General features: G+C 31.0%; 1 protein-coding gene and 1 pseudogene across 1 annotated transcript; both read left to right on the top strand.

Moving 5' to 3' along the window:
• Nucleotides 1-706: 706 nt before the first annotated feature.
• LOC114398869 lies at nt 707-4983 on the top strand (annotated as a pseudogene).
• A 2352-nt stretch (nt 4984-7335) lies between these two features.
• On the top strand, nt 7336-14510 carry LOC114397924 (lysosomal Pro-X carboxypeptidase-like). Its single transcript, XM_028359986.1, has 10 exons — nt 7336-7840; nt 8067-8256; nt 8388-8521; nt 8643-8755; nt 8856-8982; nt 9621-9776; nt 13641-13796; nt 13904-13983; nt 14070-14119; nt 14227-14510. The coding sequence occupies exons 1-10, from the start codon at nt 7454-7456 to the stop codon at nt 14358-14360; spliced, it is 1527 nt and encodes a 508-aa protein (XP_028215787.1). The 5' UTR covers nt 7336-7453; the 3' UTR covers nt 14361-14510.
• Nucleotides 14511-19806: the final 5296 nt, after the last annotated feature.

The following is a 19806-nucleotide window of genomic DNA, read 5'->3' as shown; positions in this document are numbered from 1 at the left end:
CATAAATGAATCAGATATAGAAATTAATAACTAGCTTCACAAAAAAATTCCCCGCAACATATATGTTAAATTCTTTTAGGCTATTCTTTTTTAAAATTACTGGTATCCAAATACCACACTGAGAATCCGACTTATTCAGGTCAAGATTGGTAAAATTATTATGGACGTGAAACTATTTCTCTTAATTTTTAATACAGTTGTATTCTCATAATAAACACTTACGATAGAGAAATTAAAAGATAAGTAATGTGTTTAAAACTAGTTGAAAATGGAGAAATGGTGTTTGGAATGCAATAGTTATAACTAATTTTTAAAAATCACATCCAAGACATGGAACATTCAAGCTTAAAATAAAAAAGCAACAGCCGGCTCTTTGTATCCTACTACAAGAGATGCTTGGATAATTTGAAAAGCCTAAAAAGTGGCAACATTGTGATGTCCGTTAACTGCAGATGTTCAAGATCAGGGTCTCTAGTGTATTAATGGAGTGGTCATAGTTAAATTATTAACTTTTTAGAGACAAAAAAACGTAATTAATTCTTAACTTTTTTCTTATCTTTATATCCTTTTCCCCTTCAAACAAAATATTTGTTCCCAACACGGAGATATAACTCATGTTGATTTCATTAAACTCAAACTCCAAGTAACAGGAAAAATGGCAACGAGCTTTCACTTTACAATTATATGATTTTGTTTATTTTCTCTGATGTGCTTCACCATCACTTTTGCACATATCTTACCAAGATTTCCTTCTTCAGTCGTCCATCCTGCGATAGATGTAACCTCTCGTTCTGCCCAAAATGGGGTATACACAAAAAAGTTCTTCACACAAATACTGGATCACTTCAATTATAATCCCCAGAGCTATCAGACTTTTCAACAAAGATATCTCATCAATGATACCTACTGGGGTGGTGACAAGAGCAATGCTCCAATCTTTTTCTACACTGGAAATGAAGGGGACATAGAATGGTTCGCACAGAACCCTGGCTTCATGTTCGAAACAGCACCTTATTTCAAAGCCCTTTTGGTTTTTATAGAGGAATGAGTATGACTGCTTAAATTTCGTTCTCTTGTTTAATTTGATGAGGGATGCTATGTCTATGTGCTTGATAAGTGATAACCCAAAGGGAAACCTTTAAATGCAACTTAGCTACTCTAAGCAGTTGAGATCTTAACATTACTCTCAAAATGTTTTCAAAATAAAACTCCATGCAGCATAGATACTATGGAAAATCATTTCCATTTGGGGGAAACGAGGAGGATGCAAATGCAAATAGCAGCACACTTGGATACTTGAGCTCCACACTACTCATCATTGATCTCAAGAAGAATTTATCAGCAACATATTCCCCTGTTGTAGTGTTTGGAGGATCCTATGGAGGAATTATACTATACATCATATTTTATCAAAAATTAATGTCTATATTTTATGTGACAATAATGTTTTCCTCTTTTAGATAATTAGTCTGAATGGATGTTTTGCAGTACTGACTGCATGGTTTAGAATGAAGTATCCACATGTTGCCATTGGAGCCTTGGCATCCTCTGCTCCAATCCTTCAATTTCTGGATTTGGTTTCACCCAATACCTATACTGATATCATCACTCAAGACTATAAGGTCGCCTAGCCACTCTCCAATCTCCATCATATCATTATGGCTGAAATTTAACCCAATACGTACTAGTCCTCACCAATATGGAGATTGGTGATATTGTTTAAAAGTGATAATTTCCTAAATTCATTTAATTTTGGATTATATATTATGATAGTTAATTTTTTATTTTCATGGAATAAAATAAATGTTTTGAAATATTTATATAACTATTTGTGTGACAAAAAATAAAGATAGACTCCTGAATTACTTTTCGTTCATCTTTATTATTAATTTAATTCATTCACGTCTTACTATACATATGGACGGTACCTCTGTAGTTTGGGGGGATATTATATTATGCAACGGTTAAATGGTGCTCTCATGTACTTTGTTATACGGGTTGTGGTGGGGAGGTTATGTAGTTCTCTATGTTTTGCTTTCTGTAATAACTTATCTGGTGATAATTAAGTTATTCCTCGTTAATAAAATTCGTTTGTTTTTTCTTTTTAAGAAAAACTCTTACTATACATATACATATAAGATGTGATTTTACATTTTGGATTCTCATAGTATTACACATGATGATATAAGATTATTTTTTTAATAGATTTCACTTTGAATTCTTGAACTATTTTTGCAAGTCTTATAACGAACTACACTTAAATATATATTATCAATCACTTAGAGAGAAAGACATTAAAAAATATTTTTTTAAATGGGAACACTTTTCTTAAAGAGGATCCAACCTTCATGCCCAAGATTTTCAACATCTAAGCATGTATAGTGGAAGATCGGTGAAAAGTGATTTTTGAGTTCAAAATTTTACTTTTGTAAGTTCCACAATAAATTATACTTAAATATATGTTATCATTCAGTTAGGGAGAGAGATATTAAAAAATACTTTTTTTGAAAATGGGAACATTTCTTGAGAGTTTTTGAAGAGAATCCAACCTTCATGCCAAAGATTTTTCAGAACATGCATTTATTATGGTAGATCAGTAAAGGGTGATTTTTGAGCTAAAAAATTTAACTTTAAAATTTAATTAAAGATGTTCTAACCAACTCCATGCACTAGTAGTCCTAGCTCTTGATTAGTCAAGAATTATGCGCTGATATATTTTTTTTTTGTTGCATAAAATATGATCCTTAGAGCGAGAGTGAGAATTGTTACAAAGTGATTAAAGGGTCTTGGAAACAAATAGAAGACACAGCTCGAAAACCTGGAGGACTAGAACAACTATGGAAATCGTTCAGAATATGCAAGTGAGAGTATGACTTACTAATTAATCCTTTAAAAAAAAACATTCTTTATTCAGATTATTCCCCATATATAACGGATGATAGATTATTTGTTCTTGTTTTCCTGAAGGAATTATATAAGCGCAGGTGCTCTGGTATCTTGGCTTCAAATGGCTTTGGGTATTGCGGCCATGATAGATTATCCAGCACCTTCCAATTTCCTAGCTCATTTGCCTGCTTCTCCAGTGAGAAAGGTGCTAATAGTCTCAAACTATTTTTTTTAAAGGTGCTCCTTCCAATATTCAACTTCTACACATGATGCTCAAAGGTCTATGTTATGAACTGTAAAATAGCTCAGTAGTTTCCTAGCATTCGAGGCCTAGGAACCTCCTAAGAGAAAGGTGAAGAGAAAGATGAGGGATGAAAAGACTTGTATTATTTCTTCAATGCCCATTTACTCAGTACATAACTGCTTATATACACAACACAAAATATTGTGATACAGAGAAAAATATCCAAAAGATAACAAAATAACAAAAGGAAACTTGCAAACAAGTTGCAGACAATATATCCTAAGCTAATCAATGCTACAAAGTCAACTCAACAATCCTATAACAGAATTGGTTAAATGCAATTATCTAAATGTTCTCCTTTATAACATTCAAGGTGTTACGAGTCCGTCCAAATCCTCCAAGATTCCAAGGTGTGTCTTGGCGAAACTCACTTGGTTTAGTCCATGGTGCAAAAACAGGTGGTTGGCGCTTAGGAAAGACTTGTATTATTTCTACAATGCCCTTTTACTCAGTATATAACTGCTTATATACGCAACATAAAATGCCGTGATACAAAGGAAAATATCCAAAAGATAACAAAATAATAGAAAAGGAAAATTGCAAGCAAGTGGCAGACAAACATATTCTAAGCTAGCCAATGCTACAAAGTCAACTCAACAATTCTGTACTATAACAGAATTGGTTAAATGCAATTATCTAAATACTTTCTTTCATAAATGTCTAACTGATATCTGAACATTTAAATTGTTGAAAGATTTGAATCTATTTTAAAAGTTGAAAAATCAATCTGAACCTAATTAACATCATTTTGTATCACATCACTCAGTTTCATTTTCTTTGTTAACAATAACACACTTCTACAATGATAATGATTATATTTTGAACATTAAATAAGATAAAGAGAGGATTAAATTAAATTTTTAATACCTTTTGTAAATTCTGAGAAAAGTTATACTCTCACCTCCATAGAATACCTTCGTTAGAAACATTTTCGAAAATTATTATTTCCTAAAAAGATTATTTTTTAAAATAAATACCAAACAAGAGAAACGATTCCAATTATTTAACATTCCTAAGAAGTTAAAAAAATTTCTCCTTTCAAATATCTCTCGAGACTTTATCTTAAAATTTGTCTTTTAAGATTATGTAAGTGATAGGTTATCAACCAATTGTGATTCTGTAAGACCATAATAAAAATCCAATTTTTATTTTTCTTCTGAATGATACTGAGATTAGATTTTTTTAGCGGAACGTGATTGATTTTTAAGTTTGATTTTAACCGTTGACCTTTTACTAATTAGTCCTTGTAAAGACCCCAGAACCTTGATGTTTGACATCCAATAATGTAATTATAACTTTTTAAAAGATGAAACAAAATCATGGAAACATACTGAAACACAAGTTAATTATATATAGATGTAACAAAAAATGCAGACCTTGACGTCATGGCCTTGATTGATAACTTATCCGTTGGAAATGAAGCGTTCACTAAGTTGTATGCAGCAGCTAGTATCTTCTACAACTATAGTGGGACTGCCATATGTTTTGGTTTGGATAATACTACGGATACTCTTGAGAGAAGTAAAAAGAATAAAATAAAAAAATAAAAAACAAAAAACAAAAAACTAATTAGTGATCACAATGTGATAAAAGAAAGTAAATAAAATTTATTTCGAGTATAAATATCAACGTCTCTTTCATTGATCACTTAGCTTTCATAGCCATCGTTATGCGAAGGTAAATTTTGGACGAAGCATAGGGGACACGGAAGTGAATCTCAATCGGATTTGGCATTTTGGTTATCCATTTCTTATATAACTTCAGTTTCAAAAGCTGGATGGCTTTCTCTTTGAAAACAATGACATTCTTTTTTAAATATGTATTTATATTTTCGGTAAAATTTAATTTTAATTCTTATATATTTCAGATAGATGAATTTGGTCTTTATGTTTTTTTTTTAAAAAAGTGAATTTAATTTCTACAACTGAAAATTAAGGGATCAAATAAGAATCAAATCCACTTTTTTTTTTAAGTATAGGAACCAAATTTGAATCTGACGACAATAAAAAAGTATTGGACTAAAAATATATTTGACTAAAATTTGTATGTCTATATCAGTAGTAGGTAACGTGATTGGGATAATTATGATTGTGCACTCTATGCTCTCTTTGATCAAGGGGATAAAAATAAAACAAATAAAATTAAAAGAGATATATTTAAATTAAAATAATGTATTATTGATGTGACATTAGGAATCACAACGAAGTAGAACGGCTACAGATAGTTGTTACTGGCTATTTATCCCATTAGAAAAAATCCACACCAGTTATCCACGAGTACCCATTTAGAAATTACTTATAGGTGTTTTGGCATCCATGGATATTTGCATATGCTTCTTGAAAAAAATAAATATTTTGTGAATTTAAAACAAAATTATTTTAAAATTACTCTCCAAACACCTGAGCTAATAATGTCTTACATGACATGTATAAATTATTTCAAGCATTCGGTATGAAATGGCACAAGGCAGCAACAGTTATAGTGAAGCACGATAGCTTGGTAGACAGATTGATTTGGCTCAACAAAGTTGTAGAGTTATCAAGTGAAAAAGAAGTTGTTTGTTTGATCTTTGATTCTCTCGTTTAAAAATTTGGTATGGAAAACGCTTTCAAAAGTGTTATGGTTATGGAATGCAGATTATATCTAACAAGCTTTGAGTAAATATGGAAACTGACCAAGTGGCAATGTATACTAGCTAATAAATTCATAGGTAATTTTGTGTTTTATACGAAAAATCTTCTAGTACCAAATATCACTTTTTTCTTCTCTTTTTTTAACTGAACAACTGAACAGGGGAGAGAAACTTATGCTTTGCACATGTTAATTTTTAGCTTAAATATTTCCTATCAAAGAATAACAATTTGGTGATTTACTACTATTATTCAGGAAAATAATGTTTCTCTTTCTCCTCCATTACCGTGCCCGCATTTTTCAGTTTGATATGCCTTTATTTATCCTTCACGCAACCACAAATTTGAACAAATAATTTATGTTTTATTCTATGAAATTATTAAAAAAAACAAATAACATGAAAGGGATGCATTAACGTATAAATTTTAACACCAAATTATATTGGTTTATAATTTTTGAAAAATAATGGATAAAAACATTATTTAATATATTTTTAAAAACAAGCATAATAAAAAATTATCACAAAAAACTAAAAAAAATAATTAACATTTTACAAGAAAATTTGTGTGGCAAATATGGAAATGAGTAAAAGTAGTCATTGATTATTGTTTTTTAAAATTTAAAAATTATAAATTTTTTAAATTAGAAAATATGATTAAAGATAACTTTAAAAATTTGAATCCTAAAACTTTTTTGGTTGCTTTCAACACTTTTTATAAAAAAAACTTTTGGAATTTATGGTCTAAATATTTCTTATTATTGTTTCTTTAAGCATAGGTTTTATAAAAAAAAATGTTGAAAGGAACTACAAATATTTTAGAATTCAGATTTTTAAAATTATCTTTAATTATAGTTTCTAATTTAAAAAACTGTAATTTTAAATTTTTTTAAAATAATAATCAATGACTAATTTAAAAAAAATAATAAAATAACTTGTAATTTAATTGGTTAAAAAATTAACCCTATCAAAATCTCTTAAATTATTGGGACAGCATAGAAAGTAAAGACACTCTTTTAATATATTGATGCGGATTAAATTCAATATATATATATATATATATATATATATTACTTTAGTTGTACATAACAAGATATTATGTTTACCTTCATCCACCAAAATTTTATACATACATGGATTTAGTGATAGACAGAGAATTGAATGAGTTTTTTTCGGCACACAATCTATTCTTTTGCTACATAATTAAATTTAAAAATTATATATCAAAATTAACAATAAATAAATAAAAACATTAATTAATATGCAAAAGCAGAAATGAACAATTTTGTGTTAATAAAAAGTTAAAAACTACTATTATGTATGAAAGCTATAAATTTATATTTTAAAGATTATAAATACCAATCACATTAATTTATTTCGCTGATAAGAATTAATAAGTCTATAATTGTGATATTTAAAATCTAATCTATCTTAATCCAAGTCTAAACTTGTCATTGAAGAATGTGGATAAACACATAATAATAATTGCAATGGTCCACTGATTGTTGGTGTGTAGCCCAACCAACGAGGCTTTATTCTGCGGAAGCTCTGAATTCCTGAGATTCTCTTATCATTTTTTTTCCTCTTTTAAATGCACATCTCATTTGTAGCCACAGTTCATTAGAGAAAAAATAATGGCAATTGGCTTTCAGTTCATACTCACACTCTTCTCTCTATTTTCGGTTCCCTCACTCACTTTTGCTTTTGCCCCTATCCTTCCCAGATTTCCTTCTTCAGCAGTTAGTGCAGAGCTGAAGCAACGCTCACATTCTTCCCAAAATGGGCTTTACAGAACAAAATTCTTCACCCAGATACTGGATCACTTCAATTTCAATCCCCAAAGCAATCACACTTTTCAACAAAGGTATCTCATCAACGATACCTTTTGGGGTGGTGCCAAGAACAATGCTCCAATCTTTGTCTACACTGGCAATGAAGGGAACATAGAATGGTTCACACAAAACACGGGCTTTATGTTCGAAAATGCTCCTTCTTTTCAAGCCCTTTTGGTTTTCATCGAGGTAATCTTTCTTCTTTTGTAAAGGGTAGTAGATCTCTGTCTGTAATTTGATAAAGTAAACTTTTTGCTTGATCACTCAAAAGCCACACTTTACTGTCTTAATTAGAAGTTGAAATGCAACTTGTCCAATATCTAGGTTGTTGAGATCTCTAACTAGGATTTTTAACTGTTACCAACAATTAAGTTATTAACTTACTGTATTTCATGTATCTCAAACTGAACTGCAGCATAGATTTTATGGAAAATCAATACCATTTGGGGGAAACAAGACGGTTGCATATGCAAATACTAGCACACTTGGGTATCTCAGCTCAACACAGGCATTAGCTGATTATGCCGCTCTCATCATTGATCTGAAGAAGAATTTGTCAGCCACTGATTCTCCTGTTGTGGTTTTTGGAGGATCCTATGGAGGAAGTATAAACCTATCACTTGTTTTATATTTTTAATTTAATACTAGTATTTTAAGTTTTTACCCTCATTGATTTCAATAGTTCAATCCCTCTAATTGAGATGAGTATAAAATCCAAATGGGCTTTGTTTTGCAGTGTTGGCTGCTTGGTTCAGGATGAAGTATCCACACGTTGCAATTGGAGCTCTAGCATCCTCTGCTCCAATTCTCCATTTCATGGGTATGGTTTCGCCAGACATCTTCATCAGCATCATCACACAAGACTTCAGGGTTTGATTCTCTCAATAATTTGTAATTAATATGCACATGCATATGTGGCCCCGGCCATGGTTAGTGAAGAATGCTAAGTACTACTATTGAAGTAAAAATTTTGTTTGATGTACTACCGCAGAGCGAGAGTGAGAATTGTTACAAAGTGATAAAAGGGTCTTGGGATCTGATAGACGATACGGCCAATAAACCCGGAGGAATGGAACTGCTGCGGAAAACATTCAGAATATGCAAGTGAGAGCATGATTAATTACTAATGCAAAATGATTTAATTGAATGATCAATTAATTAAGGTGTCTATGTCTATAGTTTAGTTATTATTAATGTTTTTCAGGAGCGATGATTTTGGGCCTGATTCTTTGGAAGGTTGGCTTCGGGCGGCGTGGATTTATACCGCCATGACAGATTATCCGACACCATCCAATTTCCTGAATCCCCTGCCTGCATATCCGGTGAAAAAGGTACAATCTTAAAATATGTTCTTTTTTTATAAAGGATTGTTTTCTGGCGTCGTTTGATTATATGTTTCTGATGTGATTTTTAAAAGTTAATTGTTATAATTTTTTATCCTTGAAAGAATGAACTTTAAATTCATTTTTAAATCGTTATTCATAGTAAAGTAATTGTTGTAAATACTTTATTTTACTTGTTTTGACTAAAGGGCCGTCATGTGATAAAACAGTTCTAATTGTTTTATTACGAAGAATAATTATTTAATGCATAATATCGATCAATTTTAAAATTATATATACTGTTAGCTAAAAGAACTTTTTTCAACATGTGGTGGAGTCTATTTCAACTTTTGATGATAATGACAAAGAAATGGAATGTCAAATTTTTTAATGATAAAAACAAAAAAAATGATATTATCATTTGGATTTAAATAGTATTACATAAATAATTTTATATTTTCATTTTTAATAAGTTTATATATTTTCAGATAAATAAAGTTTATACAAATGTTGTAGTCTTAAATTATTATTTTTTATTGGAGATTGAAGGTGAAAAGGGGGAAGGGAGACTAGAGGAATATTTAAATGATTTGTTGTGGAAAGATTCAAAGAATAATTTGACTAGACTTAGAATTGTGGAAATTTAGATGTGCGAGGCGATTGACAGCTCAGTAACGGGAAATAATAGATTAGCCAAGTTGTATGCAGCAGCCAATGTCTACTACAACTATACAGGCAAAGCAACGTGTTTCGATTTGGATGACAATTCTGATCCTCACGATCTTGGAGGATGGCAATGGCAGGTAAACCTATCCCATTCATGGTCAAACATAATTTTCTCAATTTCCATTTCTTGTGTTTTCAACTTTAATTTAATTAAAACTTACATGCGTTGTAACTAATTACCACATTGAAATATACTATTAAATTTTGTCCAATCTTTTGCTTAAATCTTTTAGAATAGGAGAAACATTTGAAGGAGTAGCCAACTTGCAATAGAAAACGCCTATTATCTTTCCGACTTTCCAGCATATGCTAATGCTAGAATCTAAGAAAAACTTGTGCACGTGACAGCTTCAAACGGAGAAGTCAAGTTGTTAATAATTATCCCAACGTTAGTGCCTCATATTGTGTTCCACTAGACATGATAATGGATAGGACGGGAACAAGTATTGTCTCCTTGATTTTTGATTTCGATCCCTTAATATATCTATGTATCCGTTTCTGATACTACATTCCCGTCCATAAGATATTGAGTATCTCGTTCTTGGTTTAGATTTAAAAAAAAATTGTAAAAAAATTATATTGAAAATTTGATTTAAAAAAATTTGATTTTTACATATTTATTTTTAATTATTTTATTTGCAACGCATTTGTCTACAAAAATCATCAAAAAAAAATCTTAAATTATGTAAAAATTATAAAAAAATTAACAAGTAATTAATAAAATTTTAATAATTTCATCATCAGGACGAGTATAGGAATGAATATAGGATGATGGATAGTGACATTCTACCCAACCCCGATTAAAAAAGCTAGATAATCCTCAAACCCAAATCCATATCCGGTCAATTCTAATATTTTTCGTCAAAATAAAACGAATTTAGATGGATACCCATAAATACAGATTTCATTGTCATGCTAGTTTCTACTTTCCATTACTCAACCAGACGTTAACTTAGAGCTTCAAGGGTCTTGGTCTTGGTCTTGGTCTTGCATTAAGAAAAAAAAACCCTTTCCATTGACCAGAAACTATCGGTAGGAGAAAAGCCCCCCTTGCATTGCATGACGGTATCGTTGAGATAAAATATTTTCAGCTTAATTATAATTTTGGGTACGTTTATTTATACTTTTAGGAATCACATTCTCATGTTTATATTTTCGGAAATTTAACTTAAATCCATGAAACAAAGACACTCATTTTGTTCTTACTGTTATGATCAACGAATGCGTTTAATATTTCTTTTCGGGTTTAATCTTATAGTTTTTAATCTTATAATTTAATTATTTAGAAAATGCAAGTTTATTTTTTTTTATTAAAAACCACGAACAAAAAAATATTGACAATGTTACAATGACAAAAAAAAAAAAAAACACCATCAAACTCTTACATTTATTAAATAACTTTAAACCCTCTTTCACTTATTGCCCACCACTCAAAACATCATATTTTAAACTAATTAAACAATCCTAAATTTTCTGCTCTTCAAGTCTTAACTTCACTACCTGTAAAATCTTTTAAATTTCATCTAATTATTAACCTTTTAAATCATTATACACCTCAAATTTATCGTAAACCTCTAATTATTTAAGTGAAAAATAAGGATTTGTATCTCAAATTATTTGCAGCCATAGTTCCTTTTTTTTTTGTTTTTAATTGTTTGCATAATAAGAAACGTCATCATATTTTCTATAAAAAAAATTATATTTACATATATATATATATATATATATATATATATATATATATTCCTATTCTCTAGCTTTTTTTTTGTTGTCTCTTTTTCTCTCCGTGGCCTTAGAACCTGAACCTACAAGGACATGACTTTTAATCCAACCGCAAAGGCCAGGAATGCCAGTTCCTATTCTCTAGCTAACTACCATATAAAATTGTTGTAGTTTAAAGAATATCACAAAAGGTTAAGTCTTAAATTATATCCTTGACTCATGTGTCTATATATTATTTTGTGATATGAGATTACAAAGTGAGTAACAAGAGATGAAAGTCTCACACACATGAGCTTTTTGATCATTTTTTCAATCATATTTGAATTCCCATATCAATTATTTTAATTCACACGGTCATGTAATCTCATCCAGTCCTATGAATACCAGCCTCTTTGGTCAAGTTTTACACACCAACATTTTTTCTTGTCTCTTTTCTCTTGGGTTCAAATTTACACCCTTACTAGTTTCAGTAGCCTCAACTTCACTAAGAGGCTCCTATTAGATCTGGGGGATTTGCATGGGAGAGAAGAAGTATGAACGCTGCTAGGAATAGCTATTTTGCTGGTTTAGTTTTTGATTGTAAATGTCTGGTTAGAAATTACACGTCACAATCTTTGATATTTGTTCCTAGAGCAGCTGATTCTCTTGCTAGTCTTACTAAGGAAATTGTGTCCATAGTGACGGATGATGTAATGAAGCGGTCATTTTTATATAAAAAATAAAAATGAACGCTCATCAAAGTTTTTAAAGTAGAAAAATATCTTTTAATTTTTAGCCAGTTAAGGAACTCTATCCAATAGGTTTGGAAAATAAAACTGCAGGTTAAACCTATAGTCCAATATGCAAGCTCACCTCGTAGACGCAAGACCAAAAATAATTAGACCCATTTGCTTACAAGGTTAGCAGGCCGAACTTAAATAGTATATAGATATCCAAGTACTTTGGAATTTCAACACTTACGAGTATATAATTAAAATTCATCATAAATAAATATTTTTTTAATATCTAATACAACATACTATGATATAATTACTTTCTATATTTTATAAGTAAAATATTTATTTTGATATAATTAAAATTGATAATAAATAAATATTTTTTTAGTATATAAATTGTACTATAATTAAAATTCATACTAAATATATGTCAATATATAAATTAAATTTTATTTTATAATAAATGATTTAAATTAAAATCTAAAATTATTTTTAATTGTTATTAATTTATTTTAAAAAATTAAGGAAATTCAACTTGAAGATAGACATAAAACAAAATAAATTGAAAGAAATAAATGATTAAAAAGACCAAGTATATGCATGAAGACAAAATGAGAGTAGTTTGAAATGGTTGAGAAAAGTAATTTTTTTTTCTTCTAATTGTATGAGTAATGTGTGAAAGGCACATTAAAAAGAGAAAAGAGAGAAGGTTTTGAGAACATCCATTTGAGAAGATAAAAAACTCATTCTTAGAGTTCTATCTTAATTTATAATATAAGAGTGGACTATTTCTGTCTTTATACAGAGTTATTAGAGCATGAACAGAATTTAGTTATTCCTCTGCAAAACCTTGCACCTGCTTATGTCAGTTATGGACCAAATTAATTTAAAATCCGTCAACCTTGTCCACAATTTTAGTAATGCTGCTATGCATATCTTTCAAATTGACCATGTTCCTCAGCGCTTTTAAAACGTTTACAATCTTCAACAACTTCAATATTATAATTATTTGCAACATCACTTGTTTGACAAAATCTCTTGAATCAACTTGTATAGTTGCATTATCTATATATTAACAACAATTTCAGTAGTCTTACTATTATGGTAGCCTGAATACTACATAGAAAATGACTTCGTATCGTTTTTCTATCATATGTTTTAGGCGTGTTTCATTTCAAAATTAAGGCAACATTGATATTGCATTCTTGTCGACAACCCCGGTCATTATATTTTCTAGTTTTTGGACTCTTTTTAATTGCTTCAGTACTGTCACATTCACTGATTCAGGCATCAAACTTGTCCATCTGCTGATTTTTTTTATTTTTTTTTAATTTCTACCACTTTCTATAGTCAAAGACAACAGAGCTTTTCTTATTTTGGTTTAATAGAGACGTAACCTATGTTGGAGACTCCAATAATATAGGACCATATAGTATATAAATTATAAAATGTAGTTTATTAATTTGTTATTAATGAGGAGATGTAGTTTTGTGCATGGTGCAGGCTTGTACGGAGATGATAATGCCCGTAGGTGGAAGCAATAAGGAGAGCATATTCCCAGAATATGAGTGGTCATACGAAGCAAGAGCCTCTTGGTGCGACTTTTTCTACAACGTACAGCCAAGACCACACTGGATTACTACTGAGTTTGGTGGCCATGTGTGTATATATTACTATTCACTATTCAATTCAATCTCACTTTTAATTTGCATACATTGCCAACCATATTCATATAATTGTTATCACTTATTCATGTTTTTCTGCAGGCTATTGAGAGAGTTCTGAAAAGGTCTGCCAGCAACATTATATTCTTTAATGGTTTAAGAGATCCTTGGAGTGCCGGAGGGTATAGCATCTCCCATTATTATTAGCATAATTTCACCAATGCTAAAAGCAATTACACAATCTTGCTAATTATGAGTTTGGTTGCAGGGTGTTAAAGACTATATCAAAAACAATAGTTGCTATTGTTGCAAAAAAAGGTTAGTGGACCAAACTAATGTATAATTTATGTTTCAATTTCAAATCCTTTTTTCTCTTCTTTCCATTTTTCTATTTGCTCTATTTATTTGGACATTTTTGTGAGCAGGAGCTCATCATGTAGACCTAAGGTACTCGAGTAAGGAAGATCCACAGTGGCTTAAAGATGTAAGGAAACAAGAGGTAAATATCATAGCAAGTTGGATCTCACAATACCATCAAGACCTACAATCCAATAGCTAAGGGTTGTTCTTATTTTTTGGGCATCTTTGGAGGCACTGCAATCGTTGTTATTGTCAAATGAAACAAATATAAATTATATAATGGATACCGAAAATTACAATAACATATGAGTGCTGGTTAGTCATAACAATCTTAATCATTTTCACAATACTTGATTTTTGCCTAGACTTCATAGCTTCGCTCTTAAAAGATAATTTGATAAAATACTGTTTCAGTTTTAAAATGAAGGTTGCTAAATATTCTCAATATTGCGAAAACATTATAAGCCTATCTGATTACAATATTCATTTAATCAATTTAAAAGATAACAATAAAGTTAGAAGAAAAAAATCAATGTCCTGTATTATATTTAAATCTGTCTAGACTACAAGCTTCGGTCACCTAGGAATCTTACTGGAAAGCTAAAAGTCATAATCTCTGTACTCTTTTAGCTACAATAACTTTATTTTACCACTGGGATACAGCAGAATCTAGTTAATTTATAAAAGTAACAATTTTTTTTATACAAGTGAAAAACAAAAAGCAACACTAGCCCCTGACGAAAACGACACCCATCTTGTCGGTCAAGAGAGTGGAATTAAGATGGGTGGTCCCAAACCTTGCAAGGAATTGAAAATCGTCCTTGGCTAATTGGTCTTCGCAATTGTTGCACATCTCATAAAGTATGCTCCAGTTTAATGGTCCAATCTGCACCCAATAGACTCTTAATGCTATAGAACAGACAAATGTATTAATGAAATTTCCTAGCTAGACCTAAAGTTTATGAGCAGAATTAATGAAGGTCCAAATTAATTTCCCAAGTAGGGGGATGCTGAGCTTCCTAGTCTTAGCTTGATTAATACCAAGACCCCCATCTCCATTTAGGTTGAGTAATGATGTTCAAACTGACCAAATAAAATGTTGAACAACCACATCGATAATGTCATAGATCCCCAAGGCAGCCATAAATTTTGCATGCAATAAAATGGAATAACGCTAAAGACCAAACTGGTCAAAGAGGCTTGATCAATTCAGTGCTAGTGTACAGTTCCAGCCTGTCTATCTTGACCGCAATCTCTCTACAATGTCGAAAATCTTGTTTGGAAACTCAATCCTAAATGATAAAGGTTCAGATGTGTGTGTTTGGTTTGTTGTTTGTAAGACATCAATTGTCTATTAAGATATTTTAAAGCTGAAAACAAAGAAGTAAATACATTGATGGATTGAGAAATATGTGGGTTACCTTCATGCATCCATCTAATTAATTGACATTGACTATATCATAATAAATTTAGGGGTATGATTCAATGTACATGAAAAAATGAAAATGCTACATATATTCTTATATGGATAAGGCATCATCATAGTCCAAACCGTGCGTCGTCTTCTTTGTAATTTGTTATATTAGGTAATCAAGATTACGTGTACAAGTCTTTACATATGTCTTAATCAAACCACTTATAATCTTATCTTAGCTTGAAAGCTTATCAGCAGAGTGAAGTTCGCCATGGCTTAATTAATTTTGTCACATTCATAATCATTTTGTTCCAATAATCTTTGCACGCATCCATCTAATTAATAAGACCTATACCATTTCACTTCAAAAGGAAACTAATTAAGTGGCCGGCTAATTTACTTGACAGAGTCTCTCTCTCTCTCTCTCAATTCTTTTGGTGGAGTGCTTGTAGATGACATCGATGTATTATTTGTTTTTCGTATACATGGTACATTTTCATTTATTGATGAGCTGCAAGGCCATAACGCGTGCATTAGAAATTTACCTTATAATTTACCATTCTCTTTAAAAGGCAAGTCAAAGTTGAAAGTTGATGTTCTTTTGGTCACAAGTAACAACCAAGAGGTGGTGTGCATCATTTTCTATCCCTCTCGCAGGAGAGTAAAATGAAAAGTGAAAAAGCATGGAGTTGAAGGGTTAGTTAATTAGGGCCTAGTGGACCATTCTATTGGGCCTCCTACGTAAGTCAAAATGGTGGAATGGTCCCAAGTCTAGATCCACCCCCCCACTATACCACAGACCTACACACATTACATACACCAATCACGTGGCACGTGCCGATTACCCGATTCGATCACCGTTTCTGTGCAACCCTTTTGTTGTTGCAGTTTTCACACCTCACAAGCAGATAAAGAAATGCTCCTTCTTTGCCATGCCATATAAAAAGTAAAAAAGAATAAAGACGGTTTGACAAATGTGGGGAAGTGTGGTGGGCCCACTCATTTACACATTAACATTGTGGGCCACAGCCCAACCCGCATGCCTACCCTGACGGGTGAGGAAATAAATTCAGACAAGCCAGAAAAAAAAAAAAAAAGAGGTGACGTGGCATCTTCTGTGCTGTTTAGGAACCCACACTATTTGCGTTTCATTCTGTGTGTTTGTTCATACGTGGAGCCTTTACTTTTCTGTTTTACTATTTTTGACTAAACATGATTTCTCGGGATAAAAAAACTAGTTCTTTTTTCTTCTTTCCTTGTTTTATATTTCCAATTTCCATTGCATTGTAAGTTAAAAATGACTATAAACCAAATAAATTCAAGCTATTCCTAATATTAATTGAACTCTTATTTATCATTCCTCTCATAGACATCACCGTTTATTAGTACGTATGAAATCGAACATAAAATTTATGATTCAAGTTCATTTTCAATTCTAATAATTAATTGTTAAAAATAAAATTCTAGAGTGTTTTTTTTTTCATTTCTGGAGTGTAATGCTAATTTCTCATTCAAACTTACTCAAAGTGCAACATGTTAAGTGACTAGACTAAATTAAATCTCATGCAGGGAGTATTCGATGGCTTATATAAGAATCAAAAAATGAAAATAAGTAAATTAAATAAGTTACTTTTCTCTGTATATAATGTGTGTGTGAAAGAGAGTTATGAGCCTTTTTAATGTTTTGAGAGGTTGCATCTGCTTCTGCTTCTGATACACTTATTGCTTGGGAAATTGTGACTAGGTTGTTTAATTATTTAATTCATTCAACAGCTAGGTTATTGTACATATTTATGTAAGTTGATTTCTTGCTGTTGCTAGGTATAGCCAGTGTTTTGCATTAGAGTTTATAGCCCAGTGATTCCATCTTGCCAGATATTCATCTGTTGTTTGGATTCATGACATAATAATACACTTGCCTTTGCCTACCTTATTATGGAGAAAAATGGGGACCCCATCTGCTGCTGTTTGGTTCCTGATCGATATTTAAAATTCTCAGGGCTGATACAAAATTAATATTCTCTCGGGAGAAATTGCTTTTCTGTACTCGATCTATTATATAAATTTGATATTTTGGCCGGTGTGTGTAGTGATTATTTAATTAGTTCATGTTGAATGTTGATGCAACTCCATTAAACTTTCATATTTTCCTCATACGTAATGTTTTTCCCGCCTTCCCTAGCATGTATAGCTTTCTTTCGCGGAAAGTTCATAAATTGACGTCCAATGTAATATAATTAACCTTTTGCATGAATACCTGAAAAAAAATATTTTAATAAATAAATTCAGGAAACTAGTGCACTTAAAAATACGTTTATAAAATAAATATTCAATATATAATTTGCTTATGCGTTATTTATGTTATCGTATTTTCCTTTCTCTTTTTTACTTCAAAAATGAGAGGTAAATTAAAAAGCAAATCGGAAGAATTCTTGTTGAATCGTAACATATTTTGGTGAGATTCAAAAGTAAAATATAAAACAGAATATAGAGTGATAAATATATAGTGGACTTCAAAAATTTCTGTATGTCCTATACTGATCCTTCGTGTATCCAAAGGAGTTATTACAAGTTTAGAGAGAGAGAGAGAGAGAGAGAGTGCGTGTGTAAAGGAGTCGGTGCAGTGTGGGGTTATGCCGGCATAAATATGACATTATGCACTACAAGATTAGACTTGCATGCCTACAATTGAATGCTGTTAACCTATGATTAGTGATCTTTTCGATAATTAAGCCAAATCATTGGTATATATCATAATCAAACATCACAAGGGATTATTAAAAGAGAAATTTGAGCCACTCATTACCACAAATAGATATAGAGACCAAATGTTGCATGATGAAACGCATTCTGAAAACAACGTATGGTATATTCCTCGGTTCAATGTTCTTAATTATGGGTAATTATCAATCCCATGAATCATCTCTTTCCTAAGTATGCACATGTTTTAGGCCTGCCATTTGGCGTGCTAAACTGCACTCTAACCATATGTTTTCTACTTTGCTTTTTTCTCACGGGCATTGGCACATTACATGTTCACAAGGACTATATTTGGTTTATTGCTATATTGGTCATGTTTCCTCCAGAGTCACCAACGGATCAAATTTTACATATATTGCTGGTTAAACTCAACTTACCAGGAACTATTCAAAAGGATAAGATTAGCTATTAATGTCAAAGACAATGAAAAGGTTAGTCCCACTTCGGTCCCAATCTATGTAATGGAAGTCTACCATATCGGCCACTTTGCAATATTGGTGCAATATTTTTCCATTATCAAACCTGAAGTATATAAATTCACTAGGTTCAGTCTAACAACAAGAGGTTCGAGTAATTTGTATAAAATTCTAGATTTAAATCTCATTGTAGTTGTTATTAAAAGAAATGGTATATATAAAAGACAAGTCAAGCATAGACTTAACGAGTCCCCACTAAATTAGATATCTTGAAGGAACAAATACAGAAAATTTGAACATGAGGGGAAGTTATTGAATTTTGGCATGGACTTATTGGTGTTTGACTTGATTATATATATATATATATATATATATATATATATATATATATATATATATATATATATATATATATATATATACCTTTCAACAACCTGCTTTTCCATATTATATTTAATGCTTTTGTTGGAGACATAGGGTCACACACAATATATAATTGATGCATTTGAGATCCTTGTACTATTTTCAACTTTAATATAGCCACATGCAAACATATTACCATATTTATAATGATTAACATGACAATTTCTAAGTGAGGTGCACTCCAATTTGCCCAATTAATTAACCCTTTACCCGCTGGCGCTTTAGCATATTCTAGGGGAGTCTCTAGACAGAAATTTGATCAATTATAATCTGAACTTGACCAACGGATATGCATGTGTGTTAGCAAAATTAGTGTCAATTCAAAGTAATTAATAAAGAATAAATTGAATGCTAATTAAGTTGTTGACAAGTGTGCTAATTATTCAGCTATAATCAAGCACAAGGTGTGTTTATATATTAATTGTTTATTAATCTCTTTGTACGATAAACTCAAGTGTAGGATGCGTATCAAGATAATAGATTGCGTACATTGTTCTTGGTCTTTGGTTAACAAGTTGCTTTTGGAATTTATTACTGCTACAATGAACTGGTATTACAATCTGGAACAGTCTCTCTGATCTCGTGCATAAGTCAAAATATTTCTTTAAACCAATCATAGCATCTCACGAAAC

This window comes from Glycine soja, chromosome 19, assembly GCF_004193775.1.
Source record: "Glycine soja cultivar W05 chromosome 19, ASM419377v2, whole genome shotgun sequence".
Taxonomy (NCBI): Eukaryota; Viridiplantae; Streptophyta; class Magnoliopsida; order Fabales; family Fabaceae; genus Glycine; species Glycine soja.
Note: the sequence above shows the minus strand (reverse complement) of the source record. Positions and strands in the feature narration are given on the sequence as shown.